This window comes from Amborella trichopoda, chromosome 2, assembly GCF_054954075.1.
Source record: "Amborella trichopoda isolate Santa Cruz 75 chromosome 2, AtrichopodaSantaCruz75HAP2 v2.0, whole genome shotgun sequence".
NCBI lineage: Eukaryota > Viridiplantae > Streptophyta > Magnoliopsida > Amborellales > Amborellaceae > Amborella > Amborella trichopoda.
This window is the reverse complement of record NC_142337.1, coordinates 2,887,731-2,911,425: the sequence shown is the minus strand read 5'-3', so window position 1 is coordinate 2,911,425 and position 23,695 is coordinate 2,887,731. Positions and strand designations below refer to the sequence as shown.

The window sequence follows — 23,695 nt, the reverse complement described above, 5'->3', positions numbered from 1 at the left end:
TTATTTTATTAGACAAATAATAACAAATTAAAAATATTTTATAATATAATCTAATTTAAAATGTATTATTGACAACTGTAAGAAAAATAGTACATTACATGATTTATAATGTAAAAATTCATAAATAAAATAAAAGATTTGGTTATCAATGTTAAAATTAATAAAATGAGTACAAATTTTGGAAATAACACTTCAATTTTTTAAAAATTTATTTTTTTAGGTTTCTATAATAAATTTAGTAAAAGTGATTGTTAGTAGAAAGATGGAGATTTCAAATAGAATAAACTTTTTATTTTTAATTTTTTTATTCCTTTCATATTATTTGCAAAAATAATTATACCACTATATACAACAAAAATTAACTGTTATATAAAAAATTAATTTTTTTATTTTTCATTTTTTTATGTCTTTTATATTATTTACAAAAATATTTATATTTATACCAACCACTATATACACAACAAAAATATTTATATTTATACTAACCACTATATATACAACAAAAATGCAACATAGACCTAAGGGGATTCGAATACAACAAAAATATTTATATTTATATCAACTACTATATACACAACAAAAATACAACACATGCCCAAGGGGATTCTAATGCAACACATGCCCAAGGGAATTCGACCTTGGGACCTCAAGTAAAAAAACCAAAATTATAACCACCAAGCCATCTAACTACATGTAATTATAAATTGCTGATTAATAGACTATATTTACATTTCGTTTTCATTTAATGATGTTTGGGAATTATCCCACATTGAAAGATGGGTATTTAACTTTGGTATATAAATACTTATGCAATATGAACTATAATATGTGTGCAAAAATACCAAGGCAACCTCACAGGTGCGTTTGGGCACATGTGTACATGTGTGAGTGTACGTGGGGCACCCTCACACGTGCGCTTGGACACATGTGTGCGTGTGCGTGTGTGAGTATGAACCGGGCTGAATCGGATAGAACCGGATGGGAACCAACGGTTCCCAATTTTTGGTTGGAACCGGCACGGGCTGTGCCGGTTCCCGAGTTGAACCCGGGCGAGTCCGGTTCGACTCGTCGTTTTTTAAAACATTGATTTGAACCATTGTTAAAAAAATCGGGAAATTTAATCACTAACCACCAAGTTAGATCGGCCGGTTTCGGTTTTGGGCGGTTTTGGTGATCGACTAGTATTTAAATTTTTTTTCAAAAAATTTATATAAATTCTCAAGAGTAAAGAATTTGGTTTGTAATGCATTTTTTAATATTATTTATATTATGGTAAATATTAAAATTATTTTTGTCATTAATATTCACTTTAATTCAAAAATCAATTCATTAAAATATTTTTTTCATTAATTTTCAACTTCATTTGAATGTGTTTTATTTTAATAATTTTTTATATACTTTTTATATTTTAGTAGATTTTTTTTTTTTGTATCTTTTTTATTTTTCACCAATTTTTTGACTGTCCGAAATTTACCCTGTTAGAACGGTTGAATCGGCCGTTTTACCGGTTAGGCCGATTAAACAGCTTATGGGACCATGTCTAGTTAACCGTTTCGATTCGATTTTGCGAACATTGATTTGAACCTCGGTTTTCTCGTAATTGAAAAATGCAGCGAACATTGATTTGAACCACGTTCGCGTAATTGAAAAATGCATTAATGAAGTGCATTAATGAAGTAGGTGTAAAGCAGGTGTAGGGTACAAAGCTTGCATTAATGAAGTAGGTGTAAAGTAGGTGTAGGGTACAAAGCTATTGTCGGTCATTCCCCCCCCCCCCCCCCCCCCACACTAACTTAGCCAATTTACCCAAAAAAAAAAAAAAAATGGACAGGGTTTATATGAATTACGAGCTTGGCAATAAATATTATTTTAAATATAATTTAATCCTAATTTTTAGAGAATATATAATCTTTAATATGGAGATTATGAATATGAAGAAAAAAGATTAAAAACTAAAAATAATAATTATATTAAAAAGCATTTGAACCGTTAGTTGGGCCACCTGTTTGCATCCATCTTTAAGATGGATGCTTTATACCTCTGGACCGCATACCTCTGGACCGCATAATGTAGAAATGCAGTGCAAACAATTTTCCCAAAAAAAAAGCACTAAATTAGCCTACTTTTTCCCATTGATTTTGGCCTTCTAATTTTCCGGTTGCACACAAAGAAAGTGTTTTCAAGAATTTCATGCACAAAGTATGATAATCACAAACATCGACAAAAAGGGAAAAGGATGTGCTAACTACTCTTAACCTCCAAATGAATAGGTGAACGAGGAATTATCTGCTTTAAAATGGATTACATGTATACTAGTTGCAAAACCATCCTTCTTTGAAGGCCAACGCTTCCTTATAAAGGGAGGAAGACCAAATATAGAGGTGGTGATTGTGAAGTAGGAGGCATTGGTTACAATGATGACATGGTAAATAGGTTCGTATTTATGAATTATGACCTCTTTGAATATCACCTCATAATGGAGATCATGAGTAATTAGTCTTTATTTCATAGACTATTGCATAGACTCACACACACACAGTCCTATGACCTTGCTGAACATCACTGCGACTAGTTTTCATTTCATAGACTCTTGCACAGAGAGAGAGAGAGAGAGAGAGAGAGCTTTTTTATTTCCCTTAGTTTTCAGCACTAGAAACCATGCTTTTGAGGAATTAGTCTTAATTTCATCCTATGACCTTGTTAAACATCACACAGTGGAGATCATTAGTAATTAGTCTTCAATTCCTAGACCTTTGCACCAAGAGAGAAACAAAGAGAGCCTTGTTTAAGATCACTTCACAATGGAGATCATGAGCATTTAGACTTCATTTTATAGACTTTCGTGAGTGCGCGCTCCTGAAAACACAGAGACCCTTTAGATTGGCCTTAGTTTTCAACATAAGGAGCCATGGATTTGAGCATATTGACCATGACCATATTGTCCATCACCTTGGCCTCCATGATCTTAGCCTTGAGGATCCTTCAAAGCTCAAAAGTGAAGATAAGGCTACCCCCAGGCCCTCCTAGGTGGCCCATTGTAGGGAACCTCCTACAACTTGGTCCCTTACCTCACAAGGACTTTGCTTCCTTTTGCTCAAAGTATGGACCCTTGGTCTACTTGAGACTAGGCAATGTGGATTCAATCACAACAAATGACCCTGAAATCATCAAAGAAATTCTCCTCAAACAAGATGATGCATTTGCCTCTAGACCAAAGACACTAGCTGCTATACACTTAGCCTACAACAGTGGAGATGTGGCCCTAGCACCATTTGGGAAGCATTGGAAACACATGAGAAGGATATGCATGGAGCATCTCTTGAGCACCAAGAGATTGGAGTCTTTTCAAGAGCAAAGGAGGCAAGAAGCTCAATTTATGGTCAGCTCTGTGTACAGAGATGCCATGCATGGGAAAACCATCAACTTGAGGGAGGTTTTGGGAGCATTTTCGATGAACAACGTGACCCGGATGATCCTCGGGAAGCAGTATTTCGGGGCAGGGTCAGCCGGACCGGACGAGGCGGCGCAGTTCATGGATACCACACATGAGCTATTTTGGTTGATGGGTGTAATTTATCTAGGGGACTACTTGCCATTTTGGAGATGGTTAGACCCATATAGATGTGAAGAGAAGATGAGAGATGTTGAAAAGAGAATGGATGCATTTCATGTGAGGATCTTAGAGGAGCATAGGAGGAGGACCAAGGTGGTAAAGGAAGGGAGCAAGGATGAAACAATGGATTTTGTGGACATATTGCTATCTTTGCCTGGTGAAGATGGGAAGGAGCACATGGAGGACATTGAGATTAAAGCTCTTGTTCAGGTTTGCTTGCTCTATAGAAGATAAGTGCATCTCTAATGTTATTACCATCTCTATGTCGCTGTTTTAGAAGAAAGGAATCATGTTCGGAGACGATCCGATTCAAATATTTAATTTAAGTTTTTGCTTAATTTGAATATATCTAATTTTCTTCCTAGGATATGATCGCGGCGGCAACGGACACATCTTTGGTGACCAACGAGTGGGCTATGGCAGAGGTGATAAGGAATCCAAGGATATTGAAGAAGTTGCAGGATGAGCTCGACACAGTCGTCGGGAAAGATCGAATGGTTGTCGAATCCGACTTAAATCACCTCCAATTCTTGCGCTGCATAGTGAGAGAAACTTTCCGGATGCACCCGGCCGGCCCTTTCCTGATCCCTCATGAGTCCCTTAGGCCAACCAAGTTAGCAGGATTTGATGTACCAGAGAAGACCAGGATTTTCATCAACGCTTATGCACTGGGGAGGAACCCTAAAATTTGGGACAATGTTGATGAATTCTATCCTGAGAGGCACATGACAGTGGATGGGGGTAGAATTGAGATCAGCCATGGTGCTGATTTCAAAATCCTTCCTTTTAGTGCAGGGAAAAGGAAATGTCCTGGTGCTCCTCTGGGGTTGTGCTTTGTGTTGCTTGGACTAGCACGCCTCTTCCATGCATTTAATTGGTATCCACCAAAGGGAATGAGCGAGAAAGACATAGATGTTAATGAGGTTTATGGCTTGACAATGCCCAAGGCCAACCCCCTCCTTGCCATGGCCAAGCCACGCCTCCCCTCTCATCTATACTAGTCTCTCTCTCTCTCTCTCTCTCTCTCTCTCTCTCTCTCTCTCTCTCTCGTGGTTTGATTTTCTACCAGTTTATCTTGCCTAGTTGAGTGTGATATGTTAGTGTCATATTAGATGTATTCTACACTTTGGGCTTGCTTTTAATTTCATTTTCCAAACTATGAGAACAAGTGTGATATGTTAGTGTCATATTAGATGTATTCTACACTTTGGGCTTGCTTTTAATTTCATTTTCCAAACTATGAGAACAAGTGTGATATGTTAGTGTCATATTAAGATGTATTCTACACTTTGGGCTTGCTTTTAATTTCATTTTCCAAACTATGAGAACAAGTGTTTGGAATGTAACATTCTCTCTCTCTCCGTCAATTGCTTAGGGTTGATGCTTTTTGTAAATAGGGCTGGCAACGGATTGGGTATGGGTCAGTCCCGGCTGGACCCGCTAATATACCCAAATAGTATTCAGGTCCAGGTTTTGGACCCGAACTTGATTCGTTGGGTTCAAAAATTAGATCTATACCCATACATGTCGGGTCTTGGGTCTACCCATTCGGGTCCTGGGTCTGGTCGGGTCCATTTTCACCCTCACTATGAGTTTCTCTTCTTCTTCTTTTGCCCTTTTTTATTACCATTATATACCCATATTATTGGCAACAAGGTCACAATCACTCTCCAGTAGATTTCAAGTTGTCTGATTTGTCATTTAATAGCTAAAGATGACTACGAGTTCTTATTACATACCAAACGAATAGGATTTAAAATAAAGTATTTTATCTCCAACGGTTTACGAGTATGAGTCAAGTCCAAATGGACCCGGACCAGAATAGTGTTCGGGTCCAAGTTTTGGACCCAAACCCGACCCACTAGGTCCAAATACTGGACCCATACTAGAACTCATGTGGGGTATACCCAACGGGTCCCGGGTCGGGTCCAAGTCCATTGCCACCCCTATTAATAAACCATAGCCTTTTTAAATACCCTAATCTTCCTCTGTTCTTGGATGTCCTATCATATCATAACAGATGCAAGTTAGCAATGATTCAAAACTCATACCTCGATTTTCTATCCCACAAATCCGTAACGGATCACCAATTGGTCCGCATTAGCAATCTAGAAACATGTTTAAAAATAAAAAAGTTCAAAAAAGTAAAATGCGGGTTAGAGACCTTAAGAAAACATTAGGTAAGCGTTTGTCAATCTCAAGGCTAATGTAATAGTATATGTCGATCAAATGGTCATAATTGTATTTCATCTTTGAATTTAATTTTGTTTAGAAATATAAATTACTTGAAAATTGGAGTGTCTACTATCGAAAAATAGGTACACCTAATAAAAATATTTTAAAAATAATTCACCAAAAATAAATTGACCAAAGTGCCCCTAAAATATTTAGGGGATATTTTGCTCAATTTATTTTTTGTGAAGTATTTTTTTATATATAGTTTTATTAGGTGTGACTTAATGAAAGAGTGGACATTCCAATTTTAAACTATTTGAATTTGTAGAAAAAATATTAAAATTTAAATATAAAATGTGATCATAACCATCAAATTAACTGTAATTCAATATAGATCATTAGCTGTATACTATTGCATCAGCCTTCAGACATATAAAAGTTACTCCATGGCCGGTATTGATTCATCCACAAAATTAATTCGATCCCAGCTGATCTCCGATCCAAATTGGAGGGCTTTGAAACACTACATGCAACATCTATGATAGTTATGAGAAACATGACGGAATTTTGGAAATTAGTCAGAATAAATCCCTAAAATTTTAATATAATCCATACACTCAAAATGACAGCAATGACTTATCTCGGTCCAATTAACTGGTTGGCGTCAAGTGAACTTTAATGTAGAGAGAGAAGGGCCATACAGTTAATGAATCCACTTCCTTCAACTCCTTAGAGCCGATTGATGGGACAAATGTTGGTTTACTTTTTAAATTTTATTTATTTTGAAAATAAACCGATCCCAACGGAGAGTAATTTACAAATTAAAAAATTCAAAAGGGGAGATACACTTATAACCAATAGATGGGACAATTTTTTATGTCTATTTATTTTGAAAAGAAACTTTGGATCCCAAAGGAGAGTAATTTACAAATTTGTAGATACCCCCTCGAGATTCTGGTAACCTTGATTATGAGTCACTACGACCGCACAGACCTTTCTAAACCATAGTCAGTTTAGATCCAGTTTAATTATCCCATAACCTTCCAAAACATATCTCAAGCCATAGTAAACGCCGAGAGCTTTCAGACAGTCTATAGATCACTCAAATTGGACCTACTGTTGAAAAGTTTGGGCCTCAAAGAAGTCACCCATCAAAATTACCAAAATACCTCTACATTCGACACAGTGCATCGTGCACGTACCCCGCACTGCATAATAGGATACTCATCCCGCAGCCCGATGGGCCCATTACATCTAAGCCAATGATTATATGCTCTTGAAAATTAGCATATTGTATATTACTCTCTCCGGTAAAACCTCGCAAAGAATGTTTTTAGGACCACAAAGTTTTGCGGATCTAACCTCCTCATCCTATGACCAACTTCATAGAGATTAAACATTAAAAATAATATAAAAAACAAATAGATTTTGTGTTTTAAGGGAGCACACTGTCTATTTACTCTCTTGGGTAAAACCAATCTAAAAGTATTTTTAGGACCCAAAGTTTGGGGATTTAACGTCTTAGACCCAAATGTTAAACACAACAAAAAACATTTCCTAGTTGCATTCTCTATGGGTTTGAAAAAAATATTACCTCAAAAGTGAATGGAAACCATCCAATTTTTAAGTGGCGATATTTAAGCATTACAAAAATCAAAATTCAATTTTTTTTTCCATTTTGAACGCAACTATCAAGTGATTTTTAGGTGTTTATGTGTACTTTATACTCCCACGGGAGCATAGTATACGCACTCATATAAAAAAGATCACACGCATTCTACATTGCCCGAAGTAAATATCATCATAAGATGGAATAAAGATTGTCCAAGAGTGTTTAGAAACTCAAAATGTGGACCCTTTTTTTATTTTTTTTTGGGGAAAACTCAAGTGATTACAAAGTGGATATAAGAATTTTAGATTGAGTAAATTCTCTCGGGCGGAATTTTGCATAAGGGAGTAAGTATATAGTGTGCTCCTATACAAATAAGCTATACAATCCATATTCTTTTATGGGTATCAAGGCTTATTATGGCATATCCTACACCCCCAACATGAAATGCCTGTGGCCGCAATTATGACTTTGGAGACCATATTTCATGAAAACATCATAAACATTGAGTTTCACCCCATTATTTCATGAAAACATCATAAACATTTGGCTGTAAAGAGTGAGGACAAAGCAGTTCACACCAGGCACTGCCCCAAAGCTGAAAGCATACCAATTTTAAGGAAATGCCATCCATCAAGACACAATTGAGTTCTCATCACAAATGCCTTTTTCAGGTAACCAAATGCTATATTTAGCCACTCCCAACCAAAGGGGACACCCCCCTATCATACATTTTTGTTAGTTCATATCCCCTATACACTACTATAAATACCCCACCAAGTTTATCATAATAGGATATCACATAGTCCCTCTAGTATCCTACATTGTCTCCCAAAGTTACATATAGAGGAAAAATGATGAAGGGGTTGGTCACATGCCTCTTGGTGCTCCTTGTGGGTCACCAATTGGGCCACCAAGCTCGAGCCATCGACTGCATGGCGGTCACTGAGTCACTCTTACAGTGTGTCACTTATCTGACGGGCACGGCCGATCAGCCGGCTCCCGCCTGTTGTGCCGGAATGAAGCACTTGACCCAAATAGCAGCCACCGTGGTGGATAAGAGGGCAGCATGCGACTGCATCAAGAAAGAGGCGGAAAAATTCCACAACATTAAGGAAGAGGCTGCAACCAAACTCCCCGGTGCATGTGGTGTGACCATCTCAGTGCCGATCTCTCTCAACACCCATTGCAGCAAGTAAACATCCTACTTTGCTATTACTATTATCATCAGCATCAGCATTTTTGTCATCATCATTATCCTAATTTTTTAGATCATTACCGTTAATAAAACAACTAAACAAGTTGCTGTTGCGTTTTACCGCATCCGTTTTCTTGCTTGTCTTCGGTGGTTCGAAAGCAATAAGCAACAGCTATTGCTAAAGCGCAATATGTTTTCTTGCTTGTCTTCGCTGGCTCGAAAGCCTATGTACGTGCCAAGGCCCGTAGTTGTTTTAGTATATCAGTATTCTCTGGATCAACCTAGTAACCTACTGCTTCACCCAGTTGATCAGGATTTTTAAGCACTGATGCCTTTTATAATTTTATTTTATTGAACTCTTACAGATTTGCCCTAGATATCCTCTGTATAATTTTTCGTCCCTTTTAGAGTCTATGGGTTACAACTCTTTTTTAAATTGAACAATTGCCATTTCTAAATATATCTGGGCATCAAATGTGTTAATTAGTATGAAAATCACAGCTAAGACAATTTTTGTACTGGACTCCGAAAAAAAGAAAAAATTTTCCCTATAATATTTAGAGTTGCTCTAAAAATGAAAATTTCATTTGCTTAAATTTCCATTAAGAAAAAATGTATTCAATTTAGAGAAATAAATTGCAAAAAGTACTCTGCTATTAAAACAAAAAAAAAAAAGCCTTGAAGATCAAAAGAAAAAAAAAAAAAAAGCCTTGCCCTAACAGTATTATGCATTTGCGGGAATACTAGATTTTTTTTTTTTTTAATTCCTTGAATATTAGATTGCTAACTTTTTAGTTCCTCAAGAAAGATTTCTATTTAATTATAAATTAAATTTTAATAAACATAAAAGCACAGTTACGTTGATTTTCATATTCGAATCAAAAATAATTTTATTAAGATTTTATTTTCGTAAACCAATGAAAATCAAAATATATTATTCCGTAAAGAATTAAAAAACGAAAGAAAATAGATTTTTCAGTACACAACTAATAAAGTTAACAAATAAAAACCAAAAATAAATAAGTATTCACACAAATAAAAACCAAAAACAAATAAGATTTTTTTGGTAGAAATAAATAAAAGCAAAAAGTACTGTCAGACTGCCACGTGGCCATCTCATCAGCCGATGGCTCGATGAGAGCCCGTGGGGCCCAAAGTCATTCTCTCGCTCCTCGCCTCTTCTCTCTCTCTCCTAAAGTACTTAGTCTCATCTCCTCTCTCTCTCTCTCTCTCTCCACGGTACCCCTCTCTCTCTCTAAATGCATAAGTGAGCCGTAACTCTGCATAAAATAAATCTGTAACCTTGAGTTTTGAATTTGAATTCCAACTGATCGTAATCAATGAAAATCATCACCCTTTGCAATGTTCAAAAAAAAAAAAAAAATCTTCACCTTTTGTGTATGATATTAACCATGGTTATCAAGACTAGATCGAACCAGTGATACCTGGGTTGATCTAGTCGAAAATAAAATTTACTTTAATAAAAAATTGATCAAAACAAATGTTAAGCGGTTTTGGCCTATTGGACTATATGCAGTTTCTTTTTGTTCGTCCAGCCAAATAAAATTTTTGAATAACTTTTTTAATATATTATATATTTTCTTTTTATCTTAAATTTCAGTCAAACTTGTTCAAGCAGTGATTAGACTAGTTTCAACTAGATAACAATGAACTATGTTAGCTCTTCCTTTTAGCATCTTCCTTCTATTATTTACCTAATTTTGTCATATGTTTTTGTGGTTCTTGCAGGATCAACTAATGTGGGACAATAATATTAAATAAAGAGAGGAGCACCGTTGCCCCTCTCAGTAATTTTAGAAGAGGAGGAGGAAGAAGACGCTACTACCTCTATATAGTTTTGTGCGTTTGTGGATTGGAAGAGTTTTCTATGTCTTGTAGGCTACTAGTGAGGGACCACCTTGAAAAGGGTATTTGGTAATCAGTTGTAGTATTCAATGATCTATATGAGATTAATAAAATTGGCATCAATGAGTTTGGAGTAATGGCATTTCGTAGTCATGAGCCGGTCCATAAGAATGGCGTGGTTATCTTTGTTCTGGATTGGTCCCCTAGAAAGCCATGGTCATGACAGTACTAAAGAGGAAAATGTTAATTGGGTGATGTGTTATTTAACCAAAAAATGGAAATGCTTTATTTGGAAATTAGAGAGAGGAGAGAGACATAGCTATTTCGGGTGGCTGGTGAGACGGGATGATCACAATATTCTAATATTTTTTAAATTACGCTATTAATCCTAATACTATTTTTCTTTTCATCCACTTCTATAGTAAGAAAGCAATTTTTAAAACTAACGCCCGCAATATAAATTTTGAAATTTAATATAGTTTTTCTCTCTAAAAATTTAAAATTGAGATAGTTTATCTCTCTAAAACTTGAAATCTCATATAGTTTCTCTCTTTAAAAATTATGAAGGAGTGTCTACAAAGAGACCATCTACTTTTTTTTTTATAAGAAAGTCACAATCAATCTTGCTGCTAAAATTTCAAAATGGGTGGTTGTAAGAGTGTCATTAAATAGACACAAAGTTATATATATATATATATATATATATATATATATATATATATATATATATATATTCTTAGACTTCTTGATTTACTCAAAGCTATCTAATTTTACATATAATGAGTGAGAATAGTTGTGACTTCCTTGTAATAAAGATAAATGGTCCCTTTGTATACACTCCCAAATTTTGACATAGTTTCTCTTTCTGAAAATCTAAAATTTTAGGTAGGTTCTCTCTCTAAAAATTTGATAAAATTTCTCTCTAAAACTTTTGAGAGACTCCTGTTATAAAAAAGTTTAGATAATTTCTCTCTCTAAAACTTGAAATTTGATATGGTTTCTTTTTCTAACAATTTTAATATAGTTTCTCTTGAAAAATTTCAAATTTCAAGTTTCTAGAAAGAGTAACTATATTAAATATATGGAGGGTGTTTTCATATTAAAAATACTACTTTTTTACTTAGGATGGTGGATACAAAAATAAATGATATCAAAGTTAGAGATATGATTTGAAAAGTTTTGGGGGTGGGCATGCCCCAAAAGTGTAATTCATCGACAAACTACAAACTTAGTAAATAAATTGATTTGAGCTCAAAAAATTGGAGCAAAAGTCAGGACCAAAAATATGGATTACAAATTAAGAAAACAAATCATTCAAATTTCGAATTTGACCAAAAAATACCATAAAAAAAATTTAGATATGTATAGGTAGCTTTAAAAAGTGACAAATTTACAATTACTAGGGGGAATACAATAAAGTCATCGAATAATATGTTTTATATCATGAATGGGCAGCATTGAGGTCTTGGTTGACAATGTTTTTGTCTAAGTTTTCATTGAACACAACAGCATGATATACTTATTTCATTGTCACCGCACAAAGCACAAAAATTCAAGATTTAAAATCAACGAAGAGAAAGAGAAAATTTAAGAAAGTTAAAAAGTGAGCACTAAAATAAGGAAGAAGTCATTTAAATGTTTTTGAAATTAGGTAAAATTCGCATTTATATATGTTTCATCAAGCAAATGTGATTTTTTTTAAGATCTTTGAAAAACCTCAAAAACAATTAACTGCAACTCAAAAAATTATCGATTTTTACATGACTAATTCACGCTAGAGAGATAATATCAATTGGAATCATCCAAGCTGACTCGAAACTGAGAGATCACGAGATATGACTATGACCGCAGTGACTGACCCCAGTTTAGAAAAAATCAATCGGTTCAATATAGTGAATCACGTAATTTTTTTTGTAAAAGATATATACAAAGACCTTTATCAATTAATTTCCTATTTCCACCTTTTTTTTTTTAAAACGAATTTTGAAAGCAAGCTTTCTTTGCTTTTTCTACAACATAAAACTTATATACTTCCCCCTATATAACGTCCATTCTGAATGGAGGGCTAAGATTGCTCCAATTACAATATCATGTCTCTATTATTTTATTTTTAAATTTTTTTCTATAAATTGTTTGACGCCAAATTTTAGACGACCAATCCTCTATTAAACTCCCACTAGCAAATATTATAAAAACAATATTTTCAATAAAATAAAATAATCAAAATACCCCTGAAAGATTCAAGGGGTATTTTGGTCATTATATTTAATCGAACAATTATTTTTAATATTTTTAATAGGTGTGCCCCAATGAGAAGGTGATACAGACCAATTTTTATAGTCATACAATTTGTATACAAAAAGCTAAAAATAAAATACTTTGAGACGTCAAATCTAATATCAAACGATGAGTGGCTTTCTTGATCAAAATTGGATGGCTGGATGGTAGGATAAGCATAGATCTTCTGTATTGTAGGGGAAGAATAGAAACATTTTTCTCTTTTGAAATCGTCTGATATTCATGTGATCAACTACTGTGTTGTTCTTTTTTTGCCCTAACAGCTCATATGCCACATTTTAATGCATTTGAGGCTCATTTTGAGTCATTTCACACCCCGAAAAAAAAAAAATGAATTCAACTATAGATCTACAAAATTTAAAGCTTCATTTTCGAATCAATGCCAAAAACATCAATTCCTATTTTTAATGTTGAAGTCTGATCTCTCATATTTGGAGTTTTGATCACAATAACTATAAGTTTTAAAAAATTTCATCAAGTATATATACTAGAGAAATGTTTCTATACTTCTTCCTACAACATAGAAGATCTATACTTCCCCTACCATCTAACCATCCAATTTTGATCAAGTGAGCCGCTCTCCACTTGATCTTAAATCTGATGATTCAGAGTATTTTACTTTTAATTTTTTTATACAAATTGTATGAATATAAAATTTGGTACTTTTCATTTTCTCATTAGGGCGCACCAATAAATAATATTTTAATAAAATATAATAACCAACATACCCCTCGAAACTTTCAAGAGTACTTTGGTCATTTTATTTTTCCGGGAATATTATGTTAATATTTTTTACAAGTGCATGTTTAATAGAGGATTAGAATAAAAAATTTAGTGTGAAAATAATTTACATAAAAAATATTAAAAATAAAATAGTGTAGAGATATGACATTGTGATTAGGGCAATCTTAGCCCTCCATTCAGAGTGGACGATTGGATAAAAAGAACTATATAAGTTTTATATTATAGGGGAAACATAGAAACCTTGTCCTATATATTAATAGATTTCCTCACTGTCTAAAAATATATATATGTTTTTTAAAAATTAAGGAATATTTTAACAAAATGCATCTAAAAGATGAATTATTTAACACTTTACCTATTTAGTTATATTTAATTTCAAAAAAATGCACATTATCATGAGTTGGAATTGTTGAAAATTGGTAAAATGCTAAATATTTGATATGCTAGGTATATTATGATAAATTTTTCAAAAATCAATGATGATAGTTGTTATATTATTTTGAGCTGGCTTGCCGCAAATCGGTAAGTGCACTTGGATCGCCAATTAACCCTACCGACTTCTTTTTTACAAGGAGAAAGTCAATGCGAGTTGCCAAAACTTATATTATTGAAGAACGACCGGTGTTGGCAAAATCGAATTGGAATGGTTGACCGGACATGGGTTCGGAAGCGATTAGTTTGGCCAAATCGGTAAACCGACTGATTCAACCGTTATAACCTAGCAAGTTCTGAACGATAAAAAAAAGTGTTGAAAACAATAAAAAAGTTACAAAAAAAATCTACTAAACTATGAAAAGCATATAAAGGATGTGATTAAAACAAAACACACTCAATTGAAGTTGAAAATTAATGGAAAAAAATAGATTTTAATGAATCGATTTGTGCCTAGGAGTATTTTAAATGTTTTTTAAAAAGATGGGAAAATATAAAAGTGAGTATCAATGACCAAAATTTTTTTTAATCTTTACTAAAATAGTATTAAAGAATACTAAAATAGTGTTAAAAAAATCGACTTAAAGAAAATGAAGAAAAAATTAAGTTATATAATATAGGCTTTTCTTTTTATCAATTAAGTAGTAAATGGTGTATTGGTTAGTGGGTCTGATAAAAAAAGACTTCTTAAAGAGAAGATCTAGTTCGATTCCAATGGGCAAGTAATTTTAAAGAAAAACTTCTTAAAGAGAAGATCTAGTTCGATTCCAATGGGCAAGTAATTTTAAAGAAAACACACTGGCGGGCAAGATTCAAACCATGATTCATATAAAACTTAGTCATCAAAGCTAACCAATAAATCATTCTAATGTATTTGATATAAATTTGAAGTAGTATTTTATTTAAAATTTAAAATATCGGTTGATCACTAAAACCGCTCAAAATCGAAACTGGCCAGTTCCGATCTAGCCTCAAATGTGGCCAATTCTGATCGAACCGGACGATTAGCAGCTAGATTGGCCGGTTTTGCGAATACTGAGAACGACACACTTCATAAACCTATAGAAGTTATGATACTGAAACCCCTCAATGGATCATCTCTGCTTTGAGAAGTATAGATATGGGAAAAAGAATTGATTTCGAAAATGGTGTATATTGTAGCGCATTATCTGGATGGTCCTTTTTAAAAATTTCAAGCGTCTTAATTGTTTAATGTATATTTTTATACTATTATAAGGCCTTTTGGCATTGGAACTGCATCTTAGAGCAAAGTTTAGAAATGTGTCTTTCACTAAGGTGACGTCTAAATAATCAAAGTATGGTGCACATTTAAATAGTGTTGAAAGATGTTGTTTCAGCATTGAAAATCTTTGGGATGGCTTGAAAATCTATTTTCATCTCCGATTATAAAATTTAAAGCTTTAAAAATAGTGTAGATCGACCATATCTAAGAACAATTGAAAATATTGAAATTGGGCAGGCCAAAAAATGCATTATAAGATGCCCTAATTCCGAGATTTAAATCCATTTTTTCTCATGTCCATACACCTTGAAGTTGAGATGATCGATTTGAGAATTTTAGGGCCTTGAAACAACCTCTTCTAGTGAATTTTTGATGTGAGCCTTAATTTCATTATTTAGGGGCCCCGCCCTTACACAAACTTTTTCCTTTTTAAAATGCTAGTCCATACTTCATCGTTCACACGCTAATTAATTTAGCACATACGTGCAAATGTTACATACATACACCGAGTGAGAGAGAGATGGCCACTATTAATTGAAAGAGCTGAAGGCATACCAATTTTAAGGAAATGCCATCCATCAAGAGAGACAATCGAGTTGCCATCACAAATGCCTTTTTCAGGTAACCAAACGCCTTTTTCAGGTAACCAAATGCCTATATTTAGCCACACCCAAACCACCCCCTATCATACATTTTTGTTAGCTCGTATCCCCTAGACACTCCTATAAATACCCCCTCCCCCCCTCCCTCTCTCCAATCAAGCCACCAAGTTCATCTTACTCGGATATCACAGTCTCTCTAGTACCCTACATCGTGTCCCAAAGTTACATAATGATGAAGGGTTTGGTCACATGCCTCTTGGTCCTCCTTGTGGCTCACCAATTGGGACACCAGGCTCGAGCCATCGACTGCACGTCTGTCACTGAGTCACTCGTACAGTGTGTCACTTATCTAACGGGCGTGGCCGATCAGCCTGCTGCTGCCTGTTGTGCCGGAATGAAGCATCTGACCCAGATTGCGGCCACCGTGGCTGATAAGAGGGCAGCATGCGACTGCATCAAGAAAGAGGCAGAAAGGTTCCACAACATTAAGGAAGAGGCTGCAACCAAACTCCCCGGTGCATGTGGTGTGACTATCTCAGTGCCAATCTCTCCCAACACCGATTGCAGCAAGTAAATTCCATTCTTTGTTATTACCATTATTATCAACGTCAATATTTTTGTCGTCGTCATCATCATCCTAATATAGTAGATCATCACCTTTATGAAAACAACTAAATGAGCTATTTTTATTTTATTTAGGAGAGATATATTTTAATATAATAGAATGGCATATCATAATTCATATACCCGTTCTCAAATAGTTTGGAAAAAGCTCTAATGACGGTGATGGTGATAAATAAAACCCATTTTGCATCATATTTACTGGGATTCCTTGGTTCGGACCGAAGAAGCAATGTGATTCAATGAGAGATTATCTTACCTTGTACATCAATCGCCATCACTATCACCCCCAGTTGCTCAAATTGGTCTTAGATGGGGCATTTTTTGGAATATGTATTGAAAAAACAAAATCTTATACAAGGGGATTGATCCCTTGAAATACTTGCCAACAACGTTCATTGTAGTTATTGTTTCCAAAAAAAGACTCATTGCAATAAGAGTCGATAACTATCTCACTATCAAGAGTGAGGGTACTTTGGTAATTATTATTGACACACTTAGGTACTTTAATATATACCATTTAAATACACCTTCTCATTTGGAGGCTCTATTATCTATCACTTCGGTAACTTTTCTTGTACAAAGAAACCATGAGGCAAATAATCTACATTAACATTTCCTTATAAAATTTTGAACCCTAGCTAAGTTCACCAACTTATATTGAGCTTTAGAATAGTGGCTTGAGCTTGGCATGGCCTTTTTATTTTTCCTGTGCAAAACCAAGCGTATAATTATTTATCTTGTGCTTGTTTCAAGAAAATAACTGACAACCTCCAATAAGACTTTAAATCACTTATGAAGTTAAAAGACCATGTAACTTACTATTTTTCCCTTTAATTGATTAAAATATGGGAAAGGTTTCTATACTTCTCCTACATTATAGAAAATCTATGCTTCCCCTATACCATCAAGCCATCCAATTTTGATCAAGTGAACTACTCACCATTTGATCTAAATCCGACGCTTTAGAGTGTTTTATTTTTAAGTTTTATTATAGTAATTGAATGAATATGAAATTTGGTATGTTGTGTCATCTTCTCATTGGGGCGCACCTAAAAAAAATACTAAAAAGAATTTTTGATAAAATATAATAACCAAAATACCCCTTGAATATTTTAGGGGTATTTTAGTCATTTTATTTTATTGGGAATATTTTTATTTTTATTTTTTACAAGTGCAAGTGTAAGAGAGGATTGGATGCCCAAATTTTGGTGTCAAAGTATTTTGTAGAAAAAATTAAAAATCAAATAGTGTAGAGTTGTGACATTGTGATTAGAACCATCTTAGTCGTCCATTCAAAATAGAAGGTTGGACAAAGGGAAGTATATAAGTTTTATGCAGTAGGAGAAGCATAGAAAGGTTGCCCTTAAAATATATGTCATATGATAAGTTTTAGCAAAGTTTTTTTATGGATGTCTACCTAACACAACCCAACCTTTTTACCTGGGCATAGAAAAGTTTAAGGCCATCATCCTTATTAGACAATGACCAAAATATATGTACAATTGAAAATTAACTCCTCGATGTGCTAACAAAAAAAAAACTCTTCTAAGTACTTATCCCTCTAATATTTATGATAAAGAATTGATAATCTAGGCCAATCGGATGGGAATTGACATGATTCCTTGTTGAAACCAGGAATTGGTTCAATTTAGTGGGACTCCTCTAGTTTTATCAAAGATAGGGAGATTTATCAAGGAACTAGGCGAATCCGGATTGATCAAATCACCGTGTTCCTACATAACTTAATTCTTTAATATTATAATTTTAAAGTTATTTTGAAAATATGAAAATGGCATATTAATATTCTCTGAATGAGCCCAGTAGCCTACTGCTTCACCCAGTTGATCAGGATTTTTAAGCACTAATACCTTTTATAAATTTATTTTATTAAACCATTACAATTTTGCCCTAGATATCCTTCATATAATTTCGTCCATGTGCCTCTTGTATTTCAGAGTCTATGGGTTACCACTCATTTTTAATTTGGAGAATGGCAATTTCCAAATATATGTGGCCATCAAATGTGTTAACTAGTATGAAAATCACAACTAAGACAATTTTTGTACTGGACTCGGAAAAAAAGAAGAAATTGTCCATATAACACTAGATTTGCTCTAAAAATGAAATTTTGAGTTGCTTATAATTCCTTAACAGAAATGTATTCAATTTAGCAAAATAAATTATACACCGCTAGTTTTTCACAGTTATGTTATTCAAACAAAAGAATAATTTTATTCAATTTTGATTTTCGAAAGCCAATAAAAGGAAAATATATTATTGTGTAAACAATTAAAAAACTAAAGAAAAATGACTTTTCAATACATAAATAATAAAGTAGACAACTTAAAAAAGGAAAATTATTGTGTGCAGGTTGAACCGTATTTCTACTTATGCAATAAAAAAGTGTATAGCATCCATCTTTTAAGATGGATGCAAGTAGGTGTTCCATTAAAAACAATGGAAAGCTGTCTAAATATTTTTTTACTAGAATTATTTAAAATGGAAAGCTGTCTAAATATTTTTTATTAGAATTATTATTTTAAAATTTTAAAATCTATTTACTTTTTCATATTCATGATCTCCGTTAGAGATTAAGAACTGCACTAGAATTATTATTTTAAAATTTTAAAATCTATTTATTTTTTCATATTCATGATCTCTGTTAGAGATTAAGAACTGCACTAGAATTATTATTTTTAATTTTTAAAATTAATAACTTCAAAAAAATTTGATTTTTTGGTCTGTCAGACTGTCATATTCATGATCTCCATTAAGAAAATAAGAACCACAAAAGGTCTTTTGGGTCTGTCAGACGGCCAGATGGCCATCTTCATCAGCCCGTTGTTGGTTGTGAGAGCGATCACCGAGGGCTGATGAAGCCCCTGCAGTGCCAGCATTCACACTTTAGCCACGTGGCAATTATGTCATCTTCCAAATTGTTGTGCGTGTCTCCATTGTGTCAATGGAAACGGATGTACAACCACTAAAACAGATCCCGTTCAAGTGAGCTCTTGGCCTTGAGTTTTGCATTTGAACTCTTGATTAATCGTAATCATTGAAAATCATTCTCCTTTGTATATGGTATTAACCATAGTTATCGCGACCGACCGGGGTCATTCATACTTTTGCTGGTCTAGTCAAAAATAAATATTATTTTTATTTTAAAAATAATAATCAATCAAAATTAATGTTCAATAGTTCTGGCCAAATTCGACCGGCTGTTCATCCAGCCAAATAAAATTTCTAAATACCTTTTTTTTTATATCAATCATTTAAATTTTTTTATATTTTAAAATTTAGTCAAACTTGTTTCGACTGGACCAGTCTCTTGGCCCGATCATAATAACAATGAACTATGATAGCTCTTCCTTTTTAGTATCTTTCTTCTATTATTTCCCTAATGTTTTCATATGTTTCTGTCGACCTTGCAGGATCAACTAAGATGTGGCACAATATTACTGAATAAAGAGAGGACCACCGTTGCCCCCACAATAATTTTAGAAGAGGATGAAGACGCTGCTATCTCCATATTTTTGGTGTTTGTGGATTGTAAGAGAGTTCTACGCCTCGTAGGCTACTCGTGAGGGACCACCTTGAAAAGGGTATTTGGTCCTGTTTGCACTAAGTTGTAGTAGTAAATGATCTATATGAGGCTTAATAAAATTAGCATCAGTGAGTTTGGAGTAATGGCATATCGTAGTCTTGAGCAGGTCCAAAAAAATGGCGTTGTTATCCGTGTTCTAGATTGAGATTACTAGTATCATGCACATGTCATGACAATAGACATAGTATTGCAATTTGAATAAATTGAAAAAATGTATCCACGGTAACTATACAATGGAATTCATAGAAATAAAATTACTTTTGATCTTAAAATGAAAGATAATAGTTGCTCAGACATATTTACACAGAGAGAGAAAGACTTGCTAATTATGATCAACTAATTAAGAGAGAGAGAGAGAGAGCACCCACTCATAACTAATTCACGCTAGAAAGAGAGAATATCAAATAGAATCACCCAAGCTGACTCGAAACTGAGAGGTCACCAAATATGACTATGAATGCAGTGACTCGCTCCAGGTAAGAAAAAAAATCAATCGGTTCACTACTGTGAATCCGGTCATTCTTTGTAAAATGAAAAGTATGCAAAGAACTTTATTATTCAATTTACTATTTTTGTCTTTTTTTTTCTTTTTTTTTAAAGAACAATTGTTTCATGCAGGCTGGACCACATTTGTAAAATATGCGGTCTTGAAGTATAAAACATCCATCTTAAAGATAGATGCAAATAGGTGGTCCATCTAAAACTAATTGAAACAAACGGTCCAAATATTTTTTTAATAGATATTCTTATTTTTAGCTTTCAAAATTTATTTATTTTTTCATATTCATGATCTCTATGTTAAATATTATATATTATCTAAAAATTACAATTGAATTACATTTCAAAAATTAATTACTAAGGGGGCCCACATTTCTACATGTGCGGGCTTGGGCACATGCTAACCGCGTCTTATTCGTGGGATCTGACTACTGTGTTGTTCTTTCTCGCCCTAAAATTTCATATACCACATTTTAATGCATTTGAGGCTCATTTTGAGTCATTTCACTCCTTAAAAGGACCTGGTGGATTCAACTATAGATATAAAAAATCTGAAGCTCCATTTTTTCAATCGAATCCCCATTTGCAAAGAAAACATGAGTTCCTAAAATGGGGTTTTTAATTTTGAAGTCCGATCTCTCATATTTGGAGTTTTGATCCAATAACTGCAAGTTTTCAAATTTTCCATCTTAAGTATTTATACTAATAGATTTCCTCATATACCCTTTGTTATGGTATAAAAAATTTTATTTCGAGTCACAAAAATGGTGTATATTGTAACGCATTATCTGGACTTTCTTTTCCAAAATTTTCGAAGTGTTTTGATTGTTTAGTGTATATTTTCATACCATTGTAAGGCTTTCTGGTACAAGAATTGCATCTTTGAGTATAGTTAAGAGGTGTGTCTTTCATAAAAGTTGATGCAATATATAAACATTGCATTTTTCAGCACAGTTTGAAGGTGTGCCTTACTTTGATTATTTAATGTTGGTGCTTTATACAAACCAAAACCATTTTTAAAAGGTATAGTTTGTATAAGACTGAGACCCTAAACAATCAAAGTAAGGCAAACCTTTAAATAGTGTCGAAATATGTTGTTTTACTATTGAAAATATTTGAGATCTTGAAAAATTATTTTCATCTCTAATTATGCAATTTAAAATTTTTAAAATAGTGTAGATCGAGCAAATTTATGAACATTTGAAAATCTTCAACATTGACCGTTCAAAAAATACATTACAAGATGCACTAATTCCAAGACTTAAAATCCAGCTTTTCTCATATCGATATTGTTGTGTGCGGAAGCTTTAAACCCGACTGGTTATTTTTGACAAATAAAGTACAAAAAAAAAAAAAAAACAACAACCAAGAAAACAAAGCAAGAAAGAAATAACAGAAAAAGAGAATACTAGATTTTACGTGTTTCATCATAGATGTGACTACATCTATTGGCACGGCAAACTGAAATTTAGTATACCAATAAAAGTTACATCATAGATATTGAGATATAAACTCTCTAACCCTCAACAAAACACAGTCGAGCAAAACCACTCCCCCGACAGATACCACATGTCATTATTCTTCTCTTTACTTCTGGTAACTATTACCGACAATAACAGATAGAAATACGCGAGCAACGAGAAAATGACTTTCTCTCTAACTAAAAAGGGAAACCACCCGAGCAACAAGAAATTGACTTTCTCTTTAACTAAAAGGAGAAATCACCCAAAATCTTCATGACAACCAAATCTCTACAAAAAACCCGACTTTCAATCTTCAGGAGTCTAAAGAAGGCACATCACAATGTTTCTCTCCATAATAAGCTCTTTCTCTGTAAGGGGAGGCCCCTACCTCTATCGCTAGAGGAAGCCACCTTTCTCATATGGTGACCCAAATAAAGTATACAAATTCTTTGTTCTTTCATATATATATATATATATATATATATATATAAAAGGTTAGAAATCCACACTAAATAAAAAACTTCCTATAAATGTTATATATATATATATTAAAAACCAAAAGATATATACAAAAGTTTTAGTTTTTTTTGGATTTCTATTTCCTTTAAGAAATTTATTAATATCAAACTCAATTTCACACAATATAAGATTTTCTTATGTGGGTCATTTTGGATATCACCAAATCTAATAGATGCATCTTGAGGTCATGATGATCAATTTGAGAATATTTGGGTATCAAAACAACCTCTTCAAGTAAATTTTTGATGTGTAGCTTAATTTGATTGTTTAGGAGCTCAGCCTTAGATAAACTTTTTCCTTTAAAAATACTAATCACATAATTCACACGCTAATTAATTTAGCACATCTGTTCAAATGTGCTACAAACACATACACAAAGAGAGAGATGAAAAAGCAATATACATAGTTCATCCGGATCGGGGAGTGAGAGAGAAAGGATCATTGCACCTCTAAACTTAAGCTCGGGGTGGCAATTGGGTTATGTCGATTTGCGAATCCAATAGGTCGAATCGACACGTCTCTGGTAGTCAACCCAAATTGGATTTGGTGGGTTGGATACATGTCCAAACTGCCCTAGAACCTGAGTCTTCTTAGACCTTGTCAGTTTCAGGTCAAGGTGTACTTAAATATATACATTTGCAACATTTTATATTAAAAAGTATTTTAACATTATTTATATATTATAAAATATTTAATTAATTTTATTTTTCTTACATCTAGATCTGGACCTAGCCCACCTTATAAAGCTTAAAATGTTTGAATAAAGTTTGGGAACGAACCTTAAATCGTTCTCCAAAGATAATAATTTTATAAAAACTTTAATGTAATTTTCCGGTCTATTAACCGAGTTCCGAGTTGGGGATCAACGGATTGGGTTGGTGCATGTCCCAGTTGGACTTAGGGGATTCCAAATAGAGCAGCTAATCTTTGAAACACCGATTTTTTACAGCATAATGTATGCTAAATATTTCCTCTCAAAACCTATTTCATAATACTTTTTGCACAGAAATTAACCTATTTCATACAGAAATTAACCTATTTCATGACCATTTTTACTTTTTGCACAGAAATTATGACATATGAGGAAATAACAATATTGGATTTCAAAAGATTTTATATTCTTGTAGGAGCATATTATCCATTTACTCCTTCGGGCAAAATCCAAACTAGAAGTAATTTCAAGATTCTAAGTTTTGGGGGTGTAACC

At 33.6% G+C, this 23,695-nt stretch overlaps 3 protein-coding genes and 1 non-coding gene across 4 annotated transcripts; 3 read left to right on the top strand and 1 right to left on the bottom strand.

The window, feature by feature from the left end:
• The first annotated feature begins 2,382 nt into the window (after window positions 1–2,382).
• Window positions 2,383–4,900, top strand: CYP703A2 (cytochrome P450, family 703, subfamily A, polypeptide 2). Its single transcript, XM_088857413.1, has 2 exons — window positions 2,383–3,823; window positions 3,979–4,900. The coding sequence occupies exons 1-2, from the start codon at window positions 2,909–2,911 to the stop codon at window positions 4,612–4,614; spliced, it is 1,551 nt and encodes a 516-aa protein (XP_088713539.1). The 5' UTR covers window positions 2,383–2,908; the 3' UTR covers window positions 4,615–4,900.
• A 3,223-nt stretch (window positions 4,901–8,123) lies between these two features.
• LOC18427182 (non-specific lipid-transfer protein A) lies at window positions 8,124–10,598 on the top strand. Its single transcript, XM_006836234.3, has 2 exons — window positions 8,124–8,592; window positions 10,345–10,598. Exons 1-2 carry the CDS (start codon window positions 8,252–8,254, stop codon window positions 10,352–10,354), a joined length of 351 nt encoding a protein of 116 aa, XP_006836297.3. The 5' UTR covers window positions 8,124–8,251; the 3' UTR covers window positions 10,355–10,598.
• Window positions 10,599–15,939: 5,341 nt separating this feature from the next.
• Window positions 15,940–20,052, top strand: LOC148783038 (non-specific lipid-transfer protein A-like). Its single transcript, XM_088857412.1, has 2 exons — window positions 15,940–16,350; window positions 19,836–20,052. The coding sequence occupies exons 1-2, from the start codon at window positions 16,010–16,012 to the stop codon at window positions 19,843–19,845; spliced, it is 351 nt and encodes a 116-aa protein (XP_088713538.1). The 5' UTR covers window positions 15,940–16,009; the 3' UTR covers window positions 19,846–20,052.
• Window positions 19,207–19,417, bottom strand: LOC148783039 (small nucleolar RNA U3). Its single transcript, XR_016050772.1, has one exon. It is a non-coding gene; the product is annotated as a small nucleolar RNA U3 (small nucleolar RNA).
• Window positions 20,053–23,695: the final 3,643 nt, after the last annotated feature.